The sequence below is a fragment of the Phyllobates terribilis genome, unplaced genomic scaffold (assembly GCF_046119375.1).
Source record: "Phyllobates terribilis strain yellow unplaced genomic scaffold, ASM4611937v1 Scaffold_14__1_contigs__length_39327217, whole genome shotgun sequence".
Taxonomy (NCBI): Eukaryota; Metazoa; Chordata; class Amphibia; order Anura; family Dendrobatidae; genus Phyllobates; species Phyllobates terribilis.
In genome coordinates this window covers 12,125,437-12,146,671 of record NW_027362774.1, presented here as the reverse complement: position 1 = coordinate 12,146,671, position 21,235 = coordinate 12,125,437, and the positions used below count along the sequence as shown (strand labels likewise).

The following is a 21,235-nucleotide window of genomic DNA, read 5'->3' as shown; positions in this document are numbered from 1 at the left end:
TGCACAAAACAAAAACAGGCGAAAATGGAATAATGCCCCGGACCCCCGGTCTCCGGCCTGCAGCTCACCAGGTGAGACTATGGCGACTGAAACCTGCATGCTGCTTAGCACAGTATATATTTCCATACTGACAGTTTCCTTTCCATCTAGTAATTAAGCGGCACTGATTATGGGGTTTGATGCAGAAATATAATTAAGCGGCAGAGAGAAGCGGGGAAGAATTAATTAAAAATCTATTGATCGGGGATAATGGAATTGTTCGGCCGCGCACCTCGTCTGTGTTGTAGATGATCTGCAGTCCGGACGAAATCATCTCCACCAGATACAGGAGGAAGAGGGACACCGCGTTTATCTGGAGGAAGAAGGGAAAGGTCAGAGGTCATTGATTGCAACGTATCGTACGGCTGCTGAACGGCGGTGGATTAATATCTGACTGTGCTTTATACACTGAGCGACAGATCTGCAATAGATCAGTGCACAGAGGCCGTCATTGCTCTCGGCAGCACATACTGGTCGCACAGGACGATGCGCTGCCGAGAACAATGATCTTCTCTGCAAACTAAAAGATCATTTCACCTGACCAACGTGCGTCTTGCCCGTTTGTTGGGTGATCGGCAGCCTGTTTGGACTGAAAGATAATCGGGCAGCGTATGTGAAGTCACAGTGAAGGGGACAGCTCGGCCCGACCCCGACAGTGAATGCTTATACCAAGACTCCCAAAACCTAAAGGGACATGGCCCGTACATAGCACACTGGTCTATAAGCATTTAAAGGGACACTCCAGATATGGCCCATACATAACACACGGCTCTATATTCATTAAAGGGACAATCCAGATATGGCCCATACATAGCACACGGCTCTATATTCATTAAAGGGACACTCCAGATATGGCCCATACATAGCACACGGCTCTATATTCATTAAAGGGACACTCCAGATATGGCCCATACATAGCACACGGCTCTATATTCATTAAAGGGACACTCCAGATATGGCCCATACATAGCACACGGCTCTATATTCATTAAAGGGACACTCCAGATATGGCCCATACATAGCACACTGCTCTATATTCATTAAAGGGACACTCCAGATATGGCCCATACATAGCACACGGCTCTATATTCATTAAAGGGACACTCCAGATATGGCCCATACATAGCACACGGCTCTATATTAATTAAAGGGGCACTCCAGATATGGCCCATACATAGCACACGGCTCTATATTCATTAAAGGGACACTCCAGATATGGCCCATACATAGCACACTGCTCTATATTCATTAAAGGGACACTCCAGATATGGTCCATACATAGCACACTGCTCTATATTCATTAAAGGGACACTCCAGATATGGTCCGTACATAGCACACTGCTCTATATTCATTAAAGGGACACTCCTGATATGGTTCATACATAGCACACGGCTCTATATTCATTAAAGGGACACTCCAGATATGGCCCATACATAGCACACGGCTCTGTATTCATTAAAGGGACACTCCAGATATGGTCCGTACATAGCACACTGCTCTATATTCATTAAAGGGACACTCCAGATATGGTCCATACATAGCACACTGCTCTATATTCATTAAAGGGACACTCCAGATATGGCCCATACATAGCACACGGCTCTATATTCATTAAAGGGACACTCCAGATATGGCCCATACATAGCACACGGCTCTATATTCATTAAAGGGACACTCCTGATATGGTCAGTACATAGCACACGGCTCTATATTCATTAAAGGGACACTCCTGATATGGTCCATACATAGCACACTGCTCTATATTCATTAAAGGGACACTCCAGATATGGCCCATACATAGCACACGGCTCTATATTCATTAAAGGGACACTCCAGATATGGCCCATACATAGCACACGGCTCTATATTCATTAAAGGGACACTCCAGATATGGCCCATACATAGCACACTGCTCTATATTCATTAAAGGGACACTCCAGATATGGCCCATACATAGCACACTGCTCTATATTCATTAAAGGGACACTCCTGATATGGTCAGTACATAGCACACGGCTCTATATTCATTAAAGGGACACTCCAGATATGGTCCGTACATAGCACACTGCTCTATATTCATTAAAGGGACACTCCTGATATGGTTCATACATAGCACACTGCTCTATATTCATTAAAGGGACACTCCTGATATGGTCCGTACATAGCACACTGCTCTATATTCATTAAAGGGACACTCCTGATATGGTTCATACATAGCACACTGCTCTATATTCATTAAAGGGACACTCCTGATATGGTCCGTACATAGCACACGGCTCTATATTCATTAAAGGGACACTCCTGATATGGTTCATACATAGCACACTGCTCTATATTCATTAAAGGGACACTCCAGATATGGTCCGTACATAGCACACTGCTCTATATTCATTAAAGGGACACTCCTGATATGGTTCATACATAGCACACTGCTCTATATTCATTAAAGGGACACTCCAGATATGGTCAGTACATAGCACACGTCTCTATATTCATTAAAGGGACACTCCAGATATGGTCCATACATAGCACACTGCTCTATATTCATTAAAGGGACACTCCTGATATGGTCCGTACATAGCACACGGCTCTATATTCATTAAAGGGACACTCCAGATATGGCCCATACATAGCACACTGCTCTATATTCATTAAAGGGACACTCCAGATATGGCCCATACATAGCACACTGCTCTATATTCATTAAAGGGACACTCCAGATATGGCCCATACATAGCACACGGCTCTATATTCATTAAAGGGACACTCCAGATATGGCCCATACATAGCACACGGCTCTATATTCATTAAAGGGACACTCCAGATATGGCCCATACATAGCACACGGCTCTATATTCATTAAAGGGACACTCCAGATATGGTCCGTACATAGCACACTGCTCTATATTCATTAAAGGGACACTCCAGATATGGCCCATACATAGCACACTGCTCTATATTCATTAAAGGGACACTCCAGATATGGCCCATACATAGCACACGGCTCTATATTCATTAAAGGGACACTCCAGATATGGTCCGTACATAGCACACGGCTCTATATTCATTAAAGGGACACTCCAGATATGGCCCATACATAGCACACGGCTCTATATTCATTAAAGGGACACTCCAGATATGGCCCATACATAGCACACGGCTCTATATTCATTAAAGGGACACTCCTGATATGGTCAGTACATAGCACACGGCTCTATATTCATTAAAGGGACACTCCTGATATGGTCCATACATAGCACACTGCTCTATATTCATTAAAGGGACACTCCAGATATGGCCCATACATAGCACACGGCTCTATATTCATTAAAGGGACACTCCAGATATGGCCCATACATAGCACACGGCTCTATATTCATTAAAGGGACACTCCAGATATGGCCCATACATAGCACACTGCTCTATATTCATTAAAGGGACACTCCAGATATGGCCCATACATAGCACACTGCTCTATATTCATTAAAGGGACACTCCTGATATGGTCAGTACATAGCACACGGCTCTATATTCATTAAAGGGACACTCCAGATATGGTCCATACATAGCACACTGCTCTATATTCATTAAAGGGACACTCCTGATATGGTTCATACATAGCACACTGCTCTATATTCATTAAAGGGACACTCCTGATATGGTCCGTACATAGCACACTGCTCTATATTCATTAAAGGGACACTCCTGATATGGTTCATACATAGCACACTGCTCTATATTCATTAAAGGGACACTCCTGATATGGTCCGTACATAGCACACGGCTCTATATTCATTAAAGGGACACTCCTGATATGGTTCATACATAGCACACTGCTCTATATTCATTAAAGGGACACTCCAGATATGGTCCGTACATAGCACACTGCTCTATATTCATTAAAGGGACACTCCTGATATGGTTCATACATAGCACACTGCTCTATATTCATTAAAGGGACACTCCTGATATGGTCAGTACATAGCACACGTCTCTATATTCATTAAAGGGACACTCCAGATATGGTCCATACATAGCACACTGCTCTATATTCATTAAAGGGACACTCCTGATATGGTCCGTACATAGCACACGGCTCTATATTCATTAAAGGGACACTCCAGATATGGCCCATACATAGCACACTGCTCTATATTCATTAAAGGGACACTCCAGATATGGCCCATACATAGCACACTGCTCTATATTCATTAAAGGGACACTCCAGATATGGCCCATACATAGCACACGGCTCTATATTCATTAAAGGGACACTCCAGATATGGCCCATACATAGCACACGGCTCTATATTCATTAAAGGGACACTCCAGATATGGCCCATACATAGCACACGGCTCTATATTCATTAAAGGGACACTCCAGATATGGTCCGTACATAGCACACTGCTCTATATTCATTAAAGGGACACTCCAGATATGGCCCATACATAGCACACTGCTCTATATTCATTAAAGGGACACTCCAGATATGGCCCATACATAGCACACGGCTCTATATTTATTAAAGGGACACTCCAGATATGGTCCGTACATAGCACACGGCTCTATATTCATTAAAGGGACACTCCAGATATGGTCCATACATAGCACACGGCTCTATATTCATTAAAGGGACACTCCTGATATGGTCCGTACATAGCACACTGCTCTATATTCATTAAAGGGACACTCCAGATATGGTCCATACATAGTACACTGCTCTATATTCATTAAAGGGACACTCCTGATATGGTCCGTACATAGCACACGGCTCTATATTCATTAAAGGGACACTCCTGATATGGTCCATACATAGCACACTGCTCTATATTCATTAAAGGGACACTCCTGATATGGTCCGTACATAGCACACGGCTCTATATTCATTAAAGGGACACTCCTGATATGGTCAGTACATAGCACACGGCTCTATATTCATTAAAGGGACACTCCAGATATGGTCCGTACATAGCACACTGCTCTATATTCATTAAAGGGACACTCCTGATATGGTTCATACATAGCACACGGCTCTATATTCATTAAAGGGACACTCCAGATATGCTCAGTACATAGCACACGGCTCTATATTCATTAAAGGGACACTCCAGATATGGTCAGTACATAGCACACGGCTCTATATTCATTAAAGGGACACTCCAGATATGGTCCATACATAGCACACGGCTCTATATTCATTAAAGGGACACTCCAGATATGGTCCATACATAGCACACTGCTCTATATTCATTAAAGGGACACTCCTGATATGGTCCGTACATAGCACACGGCTCTATATTCATTAAAGGGACACTCCTGATATGGTCCGTACATAGCACACGGCTCTATATTCATTAAAGGGACACTCCTGATATGGTCCATACATAGTACATGGCTCTATATTCATTAAAGGGACATTCCAGATATGGTCCATACATAGCACACTGCTCTATATTCATTAAAGGGACACTCCAGATATGGTCAGTACATAGCACACGGCTCTATATTCATTAAAGGGACACTACTGATATGGTCCGTACATAGCACACTGCTCTATATTCATTAAAGGGACACTTCAGATATGGTCCATACATAGCACACTGCTCTATATTCATTAAAGGGACACTCCAGATATGGTCCATACATAGCACACGGCTCTATATTCATTAAAGGGACACTCCAGATATGGTCAGTACATAGCACACGGCTCTATATTCATTAAAGGGACACTCCAGATATGGTCCGTACATAGCACACTGCTCTATATTCATTAAAGGGACACTTCAGATATGGTCCGTACATAGCACACTGCTCTATAATCATTAAAGGGACACTTCAGATATGGTCCATACATAGCACACTGATCTATATGCATTAAAGGGACACTCCAGAAACTAAATACATAGCACACTGCTCTATAACCTCTTAAAGGGACGCTCTGGACATGGCCCGTACATAGCACACGGCTCTATATTTCCTTAAAGGGACGCTCTAGATATGGCCCGTACATAGGACATGGCTCTATATTTCCTTAAAGGGAATTTCAAGATATGAAACATGTTTTATTGCTCACTTAAAGGGATGCTGCAGTCCTGATACATACTGTACATAGCTCACTGCTCTACATTAATTTAAAGGGACGCTCCAGACAATGCATAGTACACCGTGTTTTAAATCGATTTAAAGGGACGCTCCAGACAATGCATAGTACACCGCGTTTTAAATCGATTTAAAGGGACGCTCCAGACATGATACCGGGTACACAGCTGAACAAGTATTTCTGAAGATCAGGTAAGTTACATTCAGACAGAGCTTGGTGAGGATTTCTTCATCTCTCTAAGCCTCAGATCACACGGTCCAGCACAGCGATGGGATCCATCGTAGCGGGGTGTCTCGTCGCCCAGCGGTCAGCCCCATGTGTGGCCGCTCCGATAGTCTTTGCATTTCCTCGATGTTTTCAGGATCTCTTCTTGCCATCAATGGACGATTCTCACATCCACAGTCTGAACACTGCCCTGACCGAACACTGATCACAGCCGGGAGGAAGGTCGCTACAACTGTAACCAGTGTGAATGATCCTCTGTGAGCGGCCTGAGTTTTGTACGCTTTGTGCAGTAACGAGGACGAGATCTCCAGGTAATTATCTCAATTCTCGCCCATTTATCTCAGTGACAGCCTCACTGGCAGGAAAAGTGGCGGAGTCATCTGAATAATGGCTTCCACTATGTGCCGGGCACCAGGGGAACGGCGCGGCGCCTCCTCACCGCTGACAATGGAAGCGTCTCCTGCCGGGAAGGATGAATGGCGCGGGTCGGAGCGGCTCCGCTGTCCTGTGTGGGCAGGATAACGAGCCGCCGTCTGGTGTCAGCAAACAGTCTGCAGTCCGCGAGGGAGACGGAAGAAAGCCGGACCTGCACCGACTCGCCCGGTGTCCGCAGCCTGATCCGGCCATAATGGATGCGCTGTTTTTAGATCTCTGCTTGCTGTATGAATGGAAGAGCGAATCCTGCTCACACTGTACGCACCGGATACAGTAACAAACCCTCAGCTGTAACAAGTAACTGGAAATATATGATATCTCACTCTGCAGCCTCGGACCGGCACAGACTGATCACTTCTCACAGCTGAGGCTTTGGCACAATTGCTCCAATTGCATCATTGTCACAGGTCTGCAGACAGCCGCTCAGCGCCCCCTACCTGGATGTGGCCGTACTGCTCGTAGGACAGGACCTCGTCCCCCGTGTCCAGGTGGAAGATAGAGTGGAGACATTTCTGGGGGCGGGGGTCCTGCTTAAACTGCTCCACCTGCAAGACAAGAAGTCAGAGATAACAACGGGGGAGGGGCTGCGGACCGCTGCATCAACCTGTATGTGAGGGTCTCAGGGGCCGACACGTTTCTCCCACAGCAGGGTGTGAATAAGAGGGCGCACCGCAGTCTGCATTACCATAAAGGGGCGCACCGCAGCCTGAAGTACCATGGGGGGTGCCCACCGCAGTCTGCATTACCATAAAGGGGCGCACCGCAGCCTGCATTACCATGGGGGCAGGGGCGCACCACAGCCTGCATCACCATGGGGGGGGGCGCATCGCAGCCTGCATCACCATAGGGGGGGCGGCGCATCGCAGCCTGCATCACCATAGGGGGGGGCGGCGCATCGCAGCCTGCATCACCATGGGGGGGGCGCACCGCAGCCTGCATCACCATAGGGGGGGGGCGCATCGCAGCCTGCATCACCATGGGGGGGGGGTGGGCGCATCGCAGCCTGCATCACCATGGGGGGTGCCCACCGCAGTCTGCATTACCATGGGGGGGGGGGGGGGCGCATCGCAGTCTGCATCACCATGGGGGGGGGGGCGCATCGCAGCCTGCATCACCATAGGGGGGGGCGCACCGCAGCCTGCATCACCATAGGGGGGGGGGGCGCACCGCAGCCTGCATTACCATGGGGGGGGGGCGCACCGCAGCCTGCATCACCATAGGGGGGGGGCGCACCGCAGCCTGCATTACCATGGGGGGGGGGGGCGCATCGCAGCCTGCATTACCATAGGGGGGGGGGGCGCACCACAGCCTGCATCACCATGGGGGGGGGGGGGGGCGCATAGCAGCCTGCATCACCATGGGGGGGGGCGCACCGCAGCCTGCATTACCATGGGGGGGGGGGGGGGTCGCAAAGCAGCCTGCATCACCATAGGGGGGGGCGCACCGCAGCCTGCATCACCATTAGGGGGGGCGCACCGCAGCCTGCATTACCATGGGGGGGGGGGGGCACCGCAGCCTGCATTACCATGGGGGGGGGCACCGCAGCCTGCATTACCATAGGGGGGTGCCCACCGCAGTCTGCATCACCATGGGGGCGGGGGCACACCACAGCCTGCATCACCATGGGGGGGGGTGAATCGCAGCCTGCATCACCATGGGGGGGGGTCGCACCGCAGCCTGCATTACCATGGGGGGGGGGGGGTCGCAAAGCAGCCTGCATCACCATAGGGGGGGGCGCACCGCAGCCTGCATCACCATAGGGGGGGGCGCACCGCAGCCTGCATTACCATGGGGGGGGGGGGCACCGCAGCCTGCATTACCATAGGGGGGGGCGCACCGCGGCCTGCATTACCATGGGGGGGGGGGCACCGCAGCCTGCATTACCATGGGGGGGGGGGGCACCGCAGCCTGCATTACCATAGGGGGGTGCCCACCAAAGTCTGCATCACCATAGGGGGGGGCGCACCGCAGCCTGCATCACCATAGGGGGGGGCACCGCAGCCTGCATTACCATGGGGGGGGGGGCACCGCAGCCTGCATTACCATAGGGGGGTGCCCACCGTAGTCTGCATCACCATGGGGGCGGGGGCACACCACAGCCTGCATCACCATGGGGGGGCGAATCACAGCCTGCATCACCATGGGGGGGGGGGGGCGCATCGCAGCCTGCATCACCATGGGGGGGGGGGGCGCACCACAGCCTGCATCACCATGGGGGGGGGGTCGCACCGCAGCCTGCATAATCATAGGGGGGGGGCGCGCACCGCAGCCTGCATCACCATAGGGGGGGGCGCACCGCAGCCTGCATCACCATAGGGGGGGCGCACCGCAGCCTGCATCACCATATGGGGGGGGGCACCGCAGCCTGCATTACCATGGGGGGGGGGCACCGCAGCCTGCATTACCATGGGGGGGTGCACCGCAGCCGGTATTACCATAGGGGGAGGGGCCCACCGCAGCCTGCATTACCATGGGGGGGGGCACCGCAGCCTGCATCACCATAGGGGGGGCGCACCGCAGACGGTATTACCACAGGGGGAGGGGCGCACCGCAGCCTGCATTACCATAGGGGGGGCGCACCGCAGCCGGTATTACCACAGGGGGAGGGGCACACCGCAGCCTGCATTACCATGGGGGGGGCACCGCAGCCTGCACTACCATAGGGGGGGCACACCGCAGCCGGTATTACCACAGGGCGAGGGGCGCACCGCAGCCTGCATTACAATAGGGGGGGGTGCAGTGCAGCCTGCAATACCACGGACAGATGCATTTCTCCCCGTAGCAGGGTGTTCCAGAGTTATAGGGGGCACCCCGCAGCCTGCTTTCTCGGGGGTAGACGCATTTCTCCCCCAGCAGGGCGTTAGTATTAATAAGGGGGGCACTGGAGCAGTTTGTCTTTTCCGTAGCTTATACCCGTTACACATTGGCGCTGGGCTCGGAGGCCGCTCTGCGCGGTGAGTAATGGGGCGAGCTGCAGGAAAACAAGAAACAGACAAAACAATGGAAAACACCAAAATCCATTATGGACGGCTCCGGGGCGCGGAGAGCGGCCAGATCATGGGGCGAGGGAAACGCACTCGGAGCAGATCTTCAGGTCAACCGTTGGGGCTCTGGGGTCTGCGCTGATGTCAGTAATGAACCTCACACAGAAACAGAGGAGAAAGGGTGACCCCTTGCCCTCTGAACCCCACTACCAATAATGTTCAGGGTCCTGGGAAAGCTGGGTGGGAGCGTGACAGCGGTGGGTCGGCGAGCGCCATCCGTTACCTTATCAGCCTGCCGCATATAGCAGTACAGGATCCCTCGCATGCACTTGATGGCGGAGTGCTCCAGCTCGTGCGTCCGACCCTTGTCATCATCGATACGTCTGGACGCGGGAAGATAAAAAGGAGACAAAGCAGAAACAAAATCAGGGACAATGGAGCCGGGCTGCGAGCAGCGCACAGAAAGGAAGGCGGCGGTACAACCAGCCGGAGCGGCGGCCATTACTGAGAACACGGACAAAGCTGCGATCCTCAGATAAACCCGCTCATCAACAGAGTCCATATACGTATACCTCAGAGCTGTAATCACACGTCTGCTGTTACCACTGGAAGCGAAAAGACAGGCACAACCGAACACATCATTACTTCTACCTCCAGAGCAAGGACTGTGCAGAATCCGAACAAGCAGGGAATGCTGGGAGATTCCTGCTCTGAACCATAGCTGAAGTATATTAAAATGTATGTACACAGTGCCTGCACCAGCAGAATAGTGAGAGCAGCTCTGGAGAGTAATACAGGATGAAACTCAGGATCAGTAATGCAATGTATATACACAGTGACTGCACCAGCAGAATAGTGAGTGCAGCTCTGGAGTATAATACAGGATGTAACTCAGGATCAGTAATGTAATGTATGTACACAGTGACTGCACCAGCAGAATAGTGAGTGCAGCTCTGGAGTATAATACAGGAGGTAACTCAGGATCAGTAATGTAATGTATGTACACAGTGACTGCACCAGCAGAATAGTGAGTGCAGCTCTGGAGTATAATACAGGATGTAACTCAGGATCAGTAATGTAATGTATGTACACAGTGACTGCACCAGCAGAATAGTGAGTGCAGCTCTGGAGTATAATACAGGAGGTAACTCAGGATCAGTAATGTAATGTATGTACACAGTGACTGCACCAGCAGAATAGTGAGTGCAGCTCTGGAGTATAATACAGGATGTAACTCAGGATCAGTAATGTAATGTATGTACTCAGTGACTGCACCAGCAGAATAGTGAGTGCAGCTCTGGAGTATAATACAGGATGTAACTCAGGATCAGTAATGTAATGTATGTACACAGTGACTGCACCAGCAGAATAGTGAGTGCAGCTCTGGAGTATAATACAGGAGGTAACTCAGGATCAGTAATGTAATGTATGTACACAGTGACTGCACCAGCAGAATAGTGAGTGCAGCTCTGGAGTATAATACAGGATGTAACTCAGGATCAGTAATGTAATGTATGTACACAGTGACTGCACCAGCAGAATAGTGAGTGCAGCTCTGGAGTATAATACAGGATGTAACTCAGGATCAGTAATGTAATGTATGTACACAGTGACTGCACCAGCAGAATAGTGAGTGCAGCTCTGGAGTATAATACAGGATGTAACTCAGGATCAGTAATGTAATGTATGTACACAGTGACTGCACCTGCAGAATAGTGAGTGCAGCTCTGGAGTATAATACAGGATGTAACTCAGGATCAGTAATGTATGTACACAGTGACTGCACTAGCAGAATAGTGAGTGCAGCTCTGGGGTATAACACAGGATGTAACTCAGGATCAGTAATGTAATGTATGTACACAGTGACTGCACCAGCAGAATAGTGAGTGCAGCTCTGAGGTACAATACAGGATAATATATTTTGTTTGTCAGCAAGATAAAAATGCTTTTCAATTATGGTGTAAAATGTGGAGATGGGTGACAGAGCGACGCTCCTGATGATCTGCTTCTGCACACTGTGGGTGATTTCATCACATTGCCCCTTCCCCTTCCTTTGCCCCCGCCGTCTATTGCTCCGGTGTGAAGGCTGCGGTCGCCCTGCTGAGACAGATAGTAAAACAGGACAAGTAGGAGCGCGGCCGCTGCGGGGCACGTTCAGAGAGTTATCAGGGGGAGAAATCTTCTCTATAGAAGGAGGGAGCATATATATATATATATTCAGTATTCAATGCATTCTAATTAGCCGCTGTGTGGAGGGAGAGGAGCGACGTTCCTGCAGCCGCAAGATTTGTGCAGAGGAAGAGCGATTATCATCTCAATGTATTATGGAGTCTGTCAATACGCTGTAAATAATTCATCAGCAGCCGCCGCTCTTCTCTACAGCAGATCAGACGCCGCAGCACCTGCATGCGAGCGTGAGCAAACCGCAAGCGGAGAATGGGGGGCACACGAGCCCCCCGCACCGCCTCCCTCCAATCCTGCAATAAAAAGCCAATGGAATACAGAATATCCCCAATATCCATTACTGCTGCACTCAGCGGGTTACTTAGATTTCTGACAATTACCGAACCGCACCCCTCAGACGGGCGAAAAGCGAGTGTAAAGCGCAAATGTACCCCCGCATGCCCCCAAAGCTGAAAACTACCCCGCATGCCCCCAAAGCTGAAAACTACGCCGCATACCCCCAAAGGTGAAAACTACCCTGCATGCCTCCCCAAAGCTGAAAACTAGTCCCGCATGCCCACTAAGCTGAAAACTATGCCGCATACCCCCAAAAGGTGAAAACTACCCTGCATGCCTCCCCAAAGCTGAAAACTAGTCCCGCATGTCCCCCAAGCTGAAAACTAGTCCCGCATGCCCCCTAAGCTGAAAACTAGTCCCGCATGCCCCCTAAGCTGAAAACTAGTCCCGCATGCCCCCTAAGCTGAAAACTAGTCCCGCATGGCCCCTAAGCTGAAAACTAGTCCCGCATGCCCCAAAGCTGAAAACTACCCCGCATGCCCCAAAGCTGAAAACTACCCCACATGCCTCCCCAAAGCTGAAAACTACCCCGCATGCCCCAAAGCTGAAAACTACCCCACATGCCTCCCCAAAGCTGAAAACTACCCCACATGCCTCCCCAAAGGTGAAAACTACCCCGCATGCCCCCCAAAGCTGAAAACTAGTCCCGCATGCCCCAAAGCTGAAAACTACCCCGCATGCCCCAAAGCTGAAAACTACCCCACATGCCTCCCCAAAGCTGAAAACTACCCCGCATGCCCCAAAGCTGAAAACTACCCCACATGCCTCCCCAAAGCTGAAAACTACCCCACATGCCTCCCCAAAGCTGAAAACTAGCCCTGCATGCCCCCCAAAGCTGAAAACTAGCCCCGCATGCCCCCCAAAGCTGAAAACTACCCCGCATGCCCCCCAAAGATGAAAACTACCCAGCATGCCCCCCAAAGATGAAAACTACCCCGCATGCCCCCCAAAGATGAAAACTACCCCGCATGCTGTCACAGGGTGCAGAACCTCACTGCGAAGCATCATCGAACGTAAGGAGATCTGCCAGAAATTATTATGGGGGACAAGAGGCGTCCAGTCCTCCCCGTATCACAACTGTATATCCACAGTGACTGCACCAGCAGAAAAGTGAGTGCAGCTCTGGAGTATAATACAGGATGTAACTCAGGATCAGTAATGTAATGTATGTACACAGTGACTGCACCAGCAGAATAGTGAGTGCAGCTCTGGAGGATAACACAGGATGTAACTCAGGATCAGTAATGTATGTACACAGTGACTGCACCAGCAGAATAGTGAGTGCAGCTCTGGAGTATAATACAGGAGGTAACTCAGGATCAGCAATGTAATGTATGTACACAGTGACTGCACCAGCAGAATAGTGAGTGCAGCTCTGGAGGATAGTACAGGATGTAACTCAGGATCAGTAATGTAATGTATGTACACAGTGAGTGCACCAGCAGAATAGTGAGTGCAGCTCTGGCTGTGTGTATATATACATACACCCGCACACACATACATAATATAAATATATATGTTTTTTACTAGCAGTAAACACCATTTGTTGCCTTCCCTTCGGATGTGAATTATCGTTTCCCCGCAGGCCCGAGCACCACGGGGGATGAGGAGTTTAGTGCTCAATCTCTTTTGTGTCGCTATTTTAGGTTTTTTACAAAGCCGTCACTTTAAGCCTCGGAGCGGCGCTCCGCACAAAGGAGGCAGCCGCCATAATGTGCTAATACAAAGACACTGGCGTTAAAGGCGGTAATTGCCGGGCAGCCGCAGAACGTCGCTTTCTCGTGGATTAAAGTGCTGAACACAAGTGTAATAATTCCTGGTCTCCGATTACAATGTAGGAATCAGCGGCTGCATAGTAGCGGTGGTCAGGCGGGGTCCGCACCCATCCGAGAAGAGGGGCTGCGTTTAGGGTAAATTCTCACCGCAAAGGAAGTCAATGCAAAAACAAGCTGAAAATTATAGACTTTCCAAGCAGCAATCATCTGTCGTGAAACGAAAAATAAGCGATTAAGATAAAGGCGCAAAAAAATGAATAAAAGCGATGATATCCAATATGGAGCAGATATTAGAGGACAGGAGACGCTTCGGCGATATTTTATGGCACCAGTAGTCGGACCCCCAGTGATCAGTAAGTTATCCTCTAAGTTATCCTCTATTTAGTGGATAAGGAATAAGGCAAAAAAACAAGGCTGCTTCTTCCAAGAACAGCGCCACCACTGTCTACGGGTTGTACGTGGAACTGCAACTCAAACCAAGTCACATACATGCAGGTAAGGTTGCAATGACACACACAACCTATGCGCTGTCCTATAGGGACCTGTCCACTGAAAAGACCCTAAATTGGTCCTGAAGGCCAGAATCAGAGTCCTGCGCAAGGCGTGCGGCAATTCCCGATGTCACGGGTCCTGATAGAAAAGTCGAACATTTTATTGTCAGCAGCGACATAACGCATTATTGTAATGTGACAGATGATGGCGCCGGCAGCTGACTGCTCCTAACGACGCCGCACGTTTGTCAGCTACGGGAAAAAAACACCGGATCAGATCTAATGGATGCTGAAGCCGCAGAGAGACACGAAGCGGCGGGATCAATATCTGCAATCCCACGGCGAGCGCGACGCGCGTCACGGTTAGCATGACAGGGGGCCACGAAAAGTGTCACCAAGAGGAGATCAGCCCGAGAGGTGAAGAGCGACTACATCCAGAATCATCATCCTGCCCTGCATGGAGGGTGCGAGCTCCTGCCTGGGGGGTCCCGGCCCGGTGTGCGAGGAGGCCGCCGGTGCGCAGCTCCCTACTACAATAGAAGCTGTGAAAACATTTTCGGCTTAGGGTCACTGGGGTGGGACCTGCACCTATTCCACATTTATGGCACAACTTGGGGATTCATTTCTCATCAGTGCTGATCCTAAACTTCAGAGCTGCATTCACAACGCTGCAGATTGATATCTTTTATATCCAATATTTCCTGCTTGTTCAGTCTCTGGCACAGATGTGCTTTGTAGGAAGCCTCAGAGATGTCATTATTTCCAAATCTTGTAAGGTAAAACCACATGAAGAGATGTCATAAACCACCCAGGACCTGACTCAGTGTATTCTAGCTTGTCTGTCTTACTTTTCCTGGTGGGCCCCTTCCTCACTATTCTCAGTAGCCTGCACCAATGACCCTGGTGCGCCATTCCTTCAATGTTCTTTGTAGGCCCACCCTAACTGTTCTCAACAAGCCCACCCCCACTGATCCTGGGAGCCTCTCCCTCATGGTTCTCTGTATGCCTGCCCTAATGATCCTGGTGGGGCTTGCCCTTCCTTGTTTTCCGAAGACCCGCTCCCACTGATCCTGGTGGGCCTCTTCATGATGATTCTCAGTAGGCCCATCTCCACTGATCCTGGTGCGCCCCTCCCAACTTGTTACCCGTACACCCACTCCCACTGATCTGGGTGGGCCTCCCACCTTGTTCTTCGTAGGCTTACTCCCACTGATCCTGGCGGGTCCCTCCCTGATTATTCTCAGTAGACCCACCCACACTGTTCTTGATGGGCCCCTCCCTGAGGATTCTCAGTAGGCCCACTCCCACTGACCCTGGTGTGTCCCTCCCTCCTTGTTATCCATGGACCTACTCTCACTGGTCCTGGAGATATACCGAGAACCATGAGGGTGGGACGTCTTTCCCCACTAATTCTGGTGCGTTCCTCTCTCCTTTTTCTTTATAGGCCCACCCCCACTGATCCTGGTGAGCCCCTCCCTGATGATTCTCAGTAGGCCCATCCCCACTGATCCTGGTGAGCCCCTCCCTGATGATTCTCAGTAGGCCCATCCACACTGATCCTGGTAAGCCCCTCCCTGATGATTCTCAGTAGGCCCATCCCCACTGATCCTGGTAAGCCCCTCCCTGATGATTCTCAGTAGGCCCATCCCCACTGATCCTGGTAAGCCCCTCCCTGATGATTCTCAGTAGGCCCATCCCCACTGATCCTGGTAAGCCCCTCCCTGATGATTCTCAGTAGACCTATCCCCACTGATCCTGGTAAGCCCCTCCCTGATGATTCTCAGTAGGCCCATCCCCACTGATCCTGGTAAGCCCCTCCCTGATGATTCTCAGTAGGCCCATCCCCACTGATCGTGGTGGGCCCCTCCCTGATGATTCTCAGTAGGCCCATCCCCACTGATCGTGGTGGGCCCCTCCCTGATGATTCTCAGTAGGCCCATCCCCACTGATCGTGGTGGGCCCCTCCCTGATGATTCTCAGTAGGCCCATCCCCACTGATCCTGGTAAGCCCCTCCCTGATGATTCTCAGTAGACCTATCCCCACTGATCCTGGTGAGCCCCTCCCTGATGATTCTCAGTAGGCCCATCCCCACTGATCCTGGTAAGCCCCTACCTGATGATTCTCAGTAGGCCCATCCCCACTTATCGTGGTGGGCCCCTCCCTGATGATTTTCAGTAGGACCATCCCCACTGATCCTGGTGAGCCCCTCCCTGATGATTCTCAGTAGAACATGGACCGTGAAATATACTAGTGTGAACTCGGCCTTAGACTACCGTGAGCAGAGTGGCTGCACTGGGGTGTACATAGAAAAGAAAGAAAAACTGGTGCCAGACACGCCTGGCAGCTTATTTCCTCATGGTCCATCAAAGGGTCAGACATGTCGAAATCCATCATGCCCGATCTCCCCTAACTCCTGCCTTCAGTAGGGACATACACATGAGAAAGCGGCCTGGTCCTGCTGAGATCAGAGGGTTGGGACAACTTTCCTCCCATGTGTTTAGGCATCTATAGGTTATCAGGTCCCAGTGAGACCACCGGAGAATGACCCCTGAATCTGGAGGAGACATCACTCATAGGTCAGAAGGACTTACCTATAGGCGAGAGCCAGCGCCCAGGTGCTGGCAGCGCAGTACAGACTGTCATGGATCTTGGCCTTCTTACAGTCGCCGACTGTCTCGGTAGGGAATAAACCGGTGGTCGGACTCTGAAAGTTCAAAACTGTGACTTTCACTGGAAAATAAAAAGGAAAAATTAAAAAATGAATAAATTCTGCAAATAATCAGGACACTGCACAGAGAAAAAAACAACACGACTGTGATCTTCCATAAACAGCGCCATCCTGTGCAAAGGATGAATGTGGTATTGCAGCTCAGCTTCATTTACTTTAATGGTGCAATACCAGATGCAACCTGGAGACAAGAGTGGCGCTGTCGGGGGAGGAAAGCTGCCATGTTTGGTTTCACATCACAGATTTCCAGAGCCCAAGGTTGGATAATACCGGACCCCCGGCAGGAGGGGACGACGCAAGGACTTGGGATTATTCGAGGGTGAGGTTTTGTGCTGGTTAATTTACAAGGAATTTGGAAGAAAGGCGCCGCATGAAGATGTGGAACCCACCGCGTCCCCCTGATCTGCTGCCTGTGCTAATAGAGTATTAGAAAGTTCACCGCTATCACAGCTCATTTATCGCCGGCAGACGATCTCGTAATTAGTATTCTGTCCGAGCGACTGCTGCTCCGAACTGAAGCTTCCACCGAGCTGCAGACAATCGCTCAGCAGAACTCTCAGGCATCAGTCATGGGAGCTTGTGCCGCTTACTGAGCCGTGAACGCACTAATTATTCCGCTCTGTCTTCAAAACGCTGTCTGTACGCGCTCTCCAGGCGAGACGTGTCTACGGCGAGGAGGACCGACACAAAGGCCCGAAATCCTGCTCCGAAATGTCATCATGACCAAGGAGGAATTATCACCAGATTAGTAGCCATTACACACAACGATTCCCACAGTTTTGACCCACGAGCGCCGGCGTCACCGACCCGGACCCACGAGCGCCGGCGTCACCGACCCGGACCCACGAGCGCCGGCGTCACCGACCCGGACCCACGAGCGCCGGCGTCACCGACCCGGACCCACGAGCGCCGGCGTCACCGACCCGGACCCACGAGCGCCGGCGTCACCGACACCGACCCGGACCCACGAGCGCAGGCGTCACCGACCCGGACCCACGAGCGCCGGCGTCACCGACCCGGACCCACGAGCGCCGGCGTCACCGACCCGGACCCACGAGCGCCGGCGTCACCGACCCGGACCCACGAGCGCCGGCGTCACCGACCCGGACCCACGAGCGCCGGCGTCACCGACCCGGACCCACGAGCGCCGGCGTCACCGACCCGGACCCACGAGCGCCGGCGTCACCGACCCGGACCCACGAGCGCCGGCGTCACCGACCCGGACCCACGAGCGCCGGCGTCACCGACCCGGACCCACGAGCGCCGGCGTCACCGACCTGGACCCACGAGCGCCGGCGTCACCGACCCGGACCCACGAGCGCCGGCGTCACCGACCCGGACCCACGAGCGCCGGCGTCACTGACTCGGATCCCTGACAGCCATTATCTTCCACCACAAGTGTCAGCGTCATTATTCTGCACCCCGGGCGTCATTATCGTGCACCCCGAATTTCAGGGTCACTATCCCGTACCCCAATAACATGTTCTGTTCTTCTGTCCACAGCAAAAGGGTTGGACCCGCAAAAAAATGTAACGGCTGAAGCTAAAGAAAGATCCCCAATATTAGGAGCCGTTTCCAGGAGAACTCTGCAAAAAAAAAAAAAAAATTTATATATAAATGATCCGTCGTGCTGGTCATGGACACTTGGGTGTAGGACTCGTTACAAGACACCATAATGAGCCGTGGACCAGAAAACATTGGTGTAAACCGCCCCCCCGTCTCCTGCTGCAGATGGTTCCATCCAGCCTATTTACTCTGCACGGACTTCACCAATTCGCCATTACAAAGGGGGGCAGTGGAGGCTGCAGAGCGGCTCTGAAGACTTTGTAGAAATTTCCGATTCTTTTCCAGTCTTCAAAAACACAAAGAAACTTCCAGAAGGGATTAATTTTAGAACATTAAATGGAGGAAATTAAAGGGCGGGTAAATAAAATGTCACCTGGGGAAACGTCGGCTGTGTTATGTCAGAAGTCGACAGGATCTGGAGTGTCAGATAAAAATAAATGTTAATCACGGTAATTAGCGCCTCGTTACCGTCCCATCTCGCCGCCTTTCATTAGGTCGCTCCCAATCTTGCTGATTAACAAATTAATGCGCTCTATGAATGTAATTATTTCTGAAGTTTCCGTCCTTCAAACCTTCGCAGGAGATGGAAAAACTGATCGAAGACATCAGGCTCCCGACAGGCGGAGCGCGGCGCGGGCGGTCGACGTCTTGTTCTGTATCACCGTCACATTGCTTCTGCAACAAGCACGTTCTTAAAAGGGCTAAACCTCATCAATAGTAGTAATTTACAGTGTCTTGAGCATAAAAAAATTCAGTATTCATCATAATTTTTTTACTCAGTCTACTTCCCCTTCTGGCAGCTATGTCAGCTGCCAGAGGGGGAAGTAGACAGAGTAAAAATAAAAAAATATATATATATAAATTATAGACTCTTCAGGAGAGGCGAGTGATGACGGTAGCGAGGACAGGCTGCAAAGGACGACACAAAGCTTGTTTGATCCTGTAGGAGGTGGAAGAAAAATAACGATCTCACAGCAGCACCAAGTATTAAAGGAGAGGATGATAAGAAGTCGCTGAGGCCACAGATTTTGCCCCAAGACTGTTTACATTACCCAGGAGCCGCCACATGTCACAACCCCCGGCCCTGTCCGGAGACGAGGCAGCGGCTCTCACCATACGTTCACTTCCTCTTAAACACAATTATAATAAACCGGCAATTATAGATTTACACGGCGGCCGGCGAGTGAATGTGGGAAGACGGAGCGTTCTTCAAATTAGTCCTTAATTGCAGTTTATAATTCTGGATAATGAGTTGTCAAAATGAGCTAAAGCGCCAGCGCCGCGCCGCACACAATACCCGCTGATTGCATCCAGCCACAAGAAGGGTTATTACAGAGTCCGGACATAAGAGCCTGCCGCACATGGAGACCGAAAGCTGACAGCACGGGGCGCGGCACCAGCACGGGGCGCGGCACCAGCACGGGGCGCGGCACCAGCACGGGGCGCGGCACCAGCACGGGGCGCGGCACCAGCACGGGGCGCGAGCAGAGGCGCCACAGACGCAGCTCATCACTCATAATGCACACCTTAGCTGCTACAGAACCCCATGATACACCTCAGCTGCCGCAGAACCTCATAATACACCTCAGCTGCCGCAGAACCTCATAATACACCTCAGCTGCCGCAGAACCTCATAATACACCTCAGCTGCCGCAGAACCTCATACTACACCTCAGTTGCCGCAGAACCTCATAATACACCTCAGCTGCCGCAGAACCTCATAATACACCACAGCTGCCGCAGAACCTCATAATACACCACAACTGCCGCAGAACCTCATACTACACCTCAGTTGCTGCAGAACCTCATACTACACCTCAGTTGCCGCAGAACCTCATACTACACCTCATCAGCCGCAGAACCTCATAATACACCTCATCAGCCGCAGAACCTCATAATACACCTCAGCTGCCGCAGAACCTCATAATACACCTCAGCTGCCGCACAACCTCATAATACACCTCAGCTGCCGCACAACCTCCTAATACACCTCAGCTGCCGCACAACCTCCTAATACACCTCAGCTGCCGCACAACCTCATAATACACCTCAGCTGCCGCAGAACCTCCTAATACACCTCAGCTGCCGCACAACCTCCTAATACACCTCAGCTGCCACACAACCTCCTAATACACCTCAGCTGCCGCACAACCTCCTAATACACCTCAGCTGCCGCAGAACCTCATAATAAACCTCAGCTGCCGCACAACCTCATAATACACCTCAGCTGCCGCACAACCTCATAATACACCTCAGCTGCCGCACAACCTCATAATACACCTCAGCTGCCGCACAACCTCCTAATACACCTCAGCTGCCGCACAACCTCCTAATACACCTCAGCTACCGCAGAACCTCCTAATACACCT

The 21,235-nt window shown here is 51.0% G+C and overlaps 1 protein-coding gene across 3 annotated transcripts in view; it reads right to left on the bottom strand.

Annotated features, from left to right (window-relative positions):
* PHKB (phosphorylase kinase regulatory subunit beta) overlaps positions 1-21,235 on the bottom strand; it is a 103,938-nt gene that overhangs the window by 59,146 nt on the left and 23,557 nt on the right. For all 3 annotated transcript variants that reach the window (XM_073659675.1, XM_073659674.1, XM_073659676.1), the window contains 4 exons: positions 17,164-17,302; positions 10,069-10,168; positions 7,239-7,346; positions 272-352 (listed from right to left, as the gene is read on the bottom strand). In XM_073659675.1, the coding sequence (XP_073515776.1) occupies positions 272-352; positions 7,239-7,346; positions 10,069-10,168; positions 17,164-17,302 (428 nt within the window). The remainder of the gene's footprint in view (positions 1-271; positions 353-7,238; positions 7,347-10,068; positions 10,169-17,163; positions 17,303-21,235) is intronic.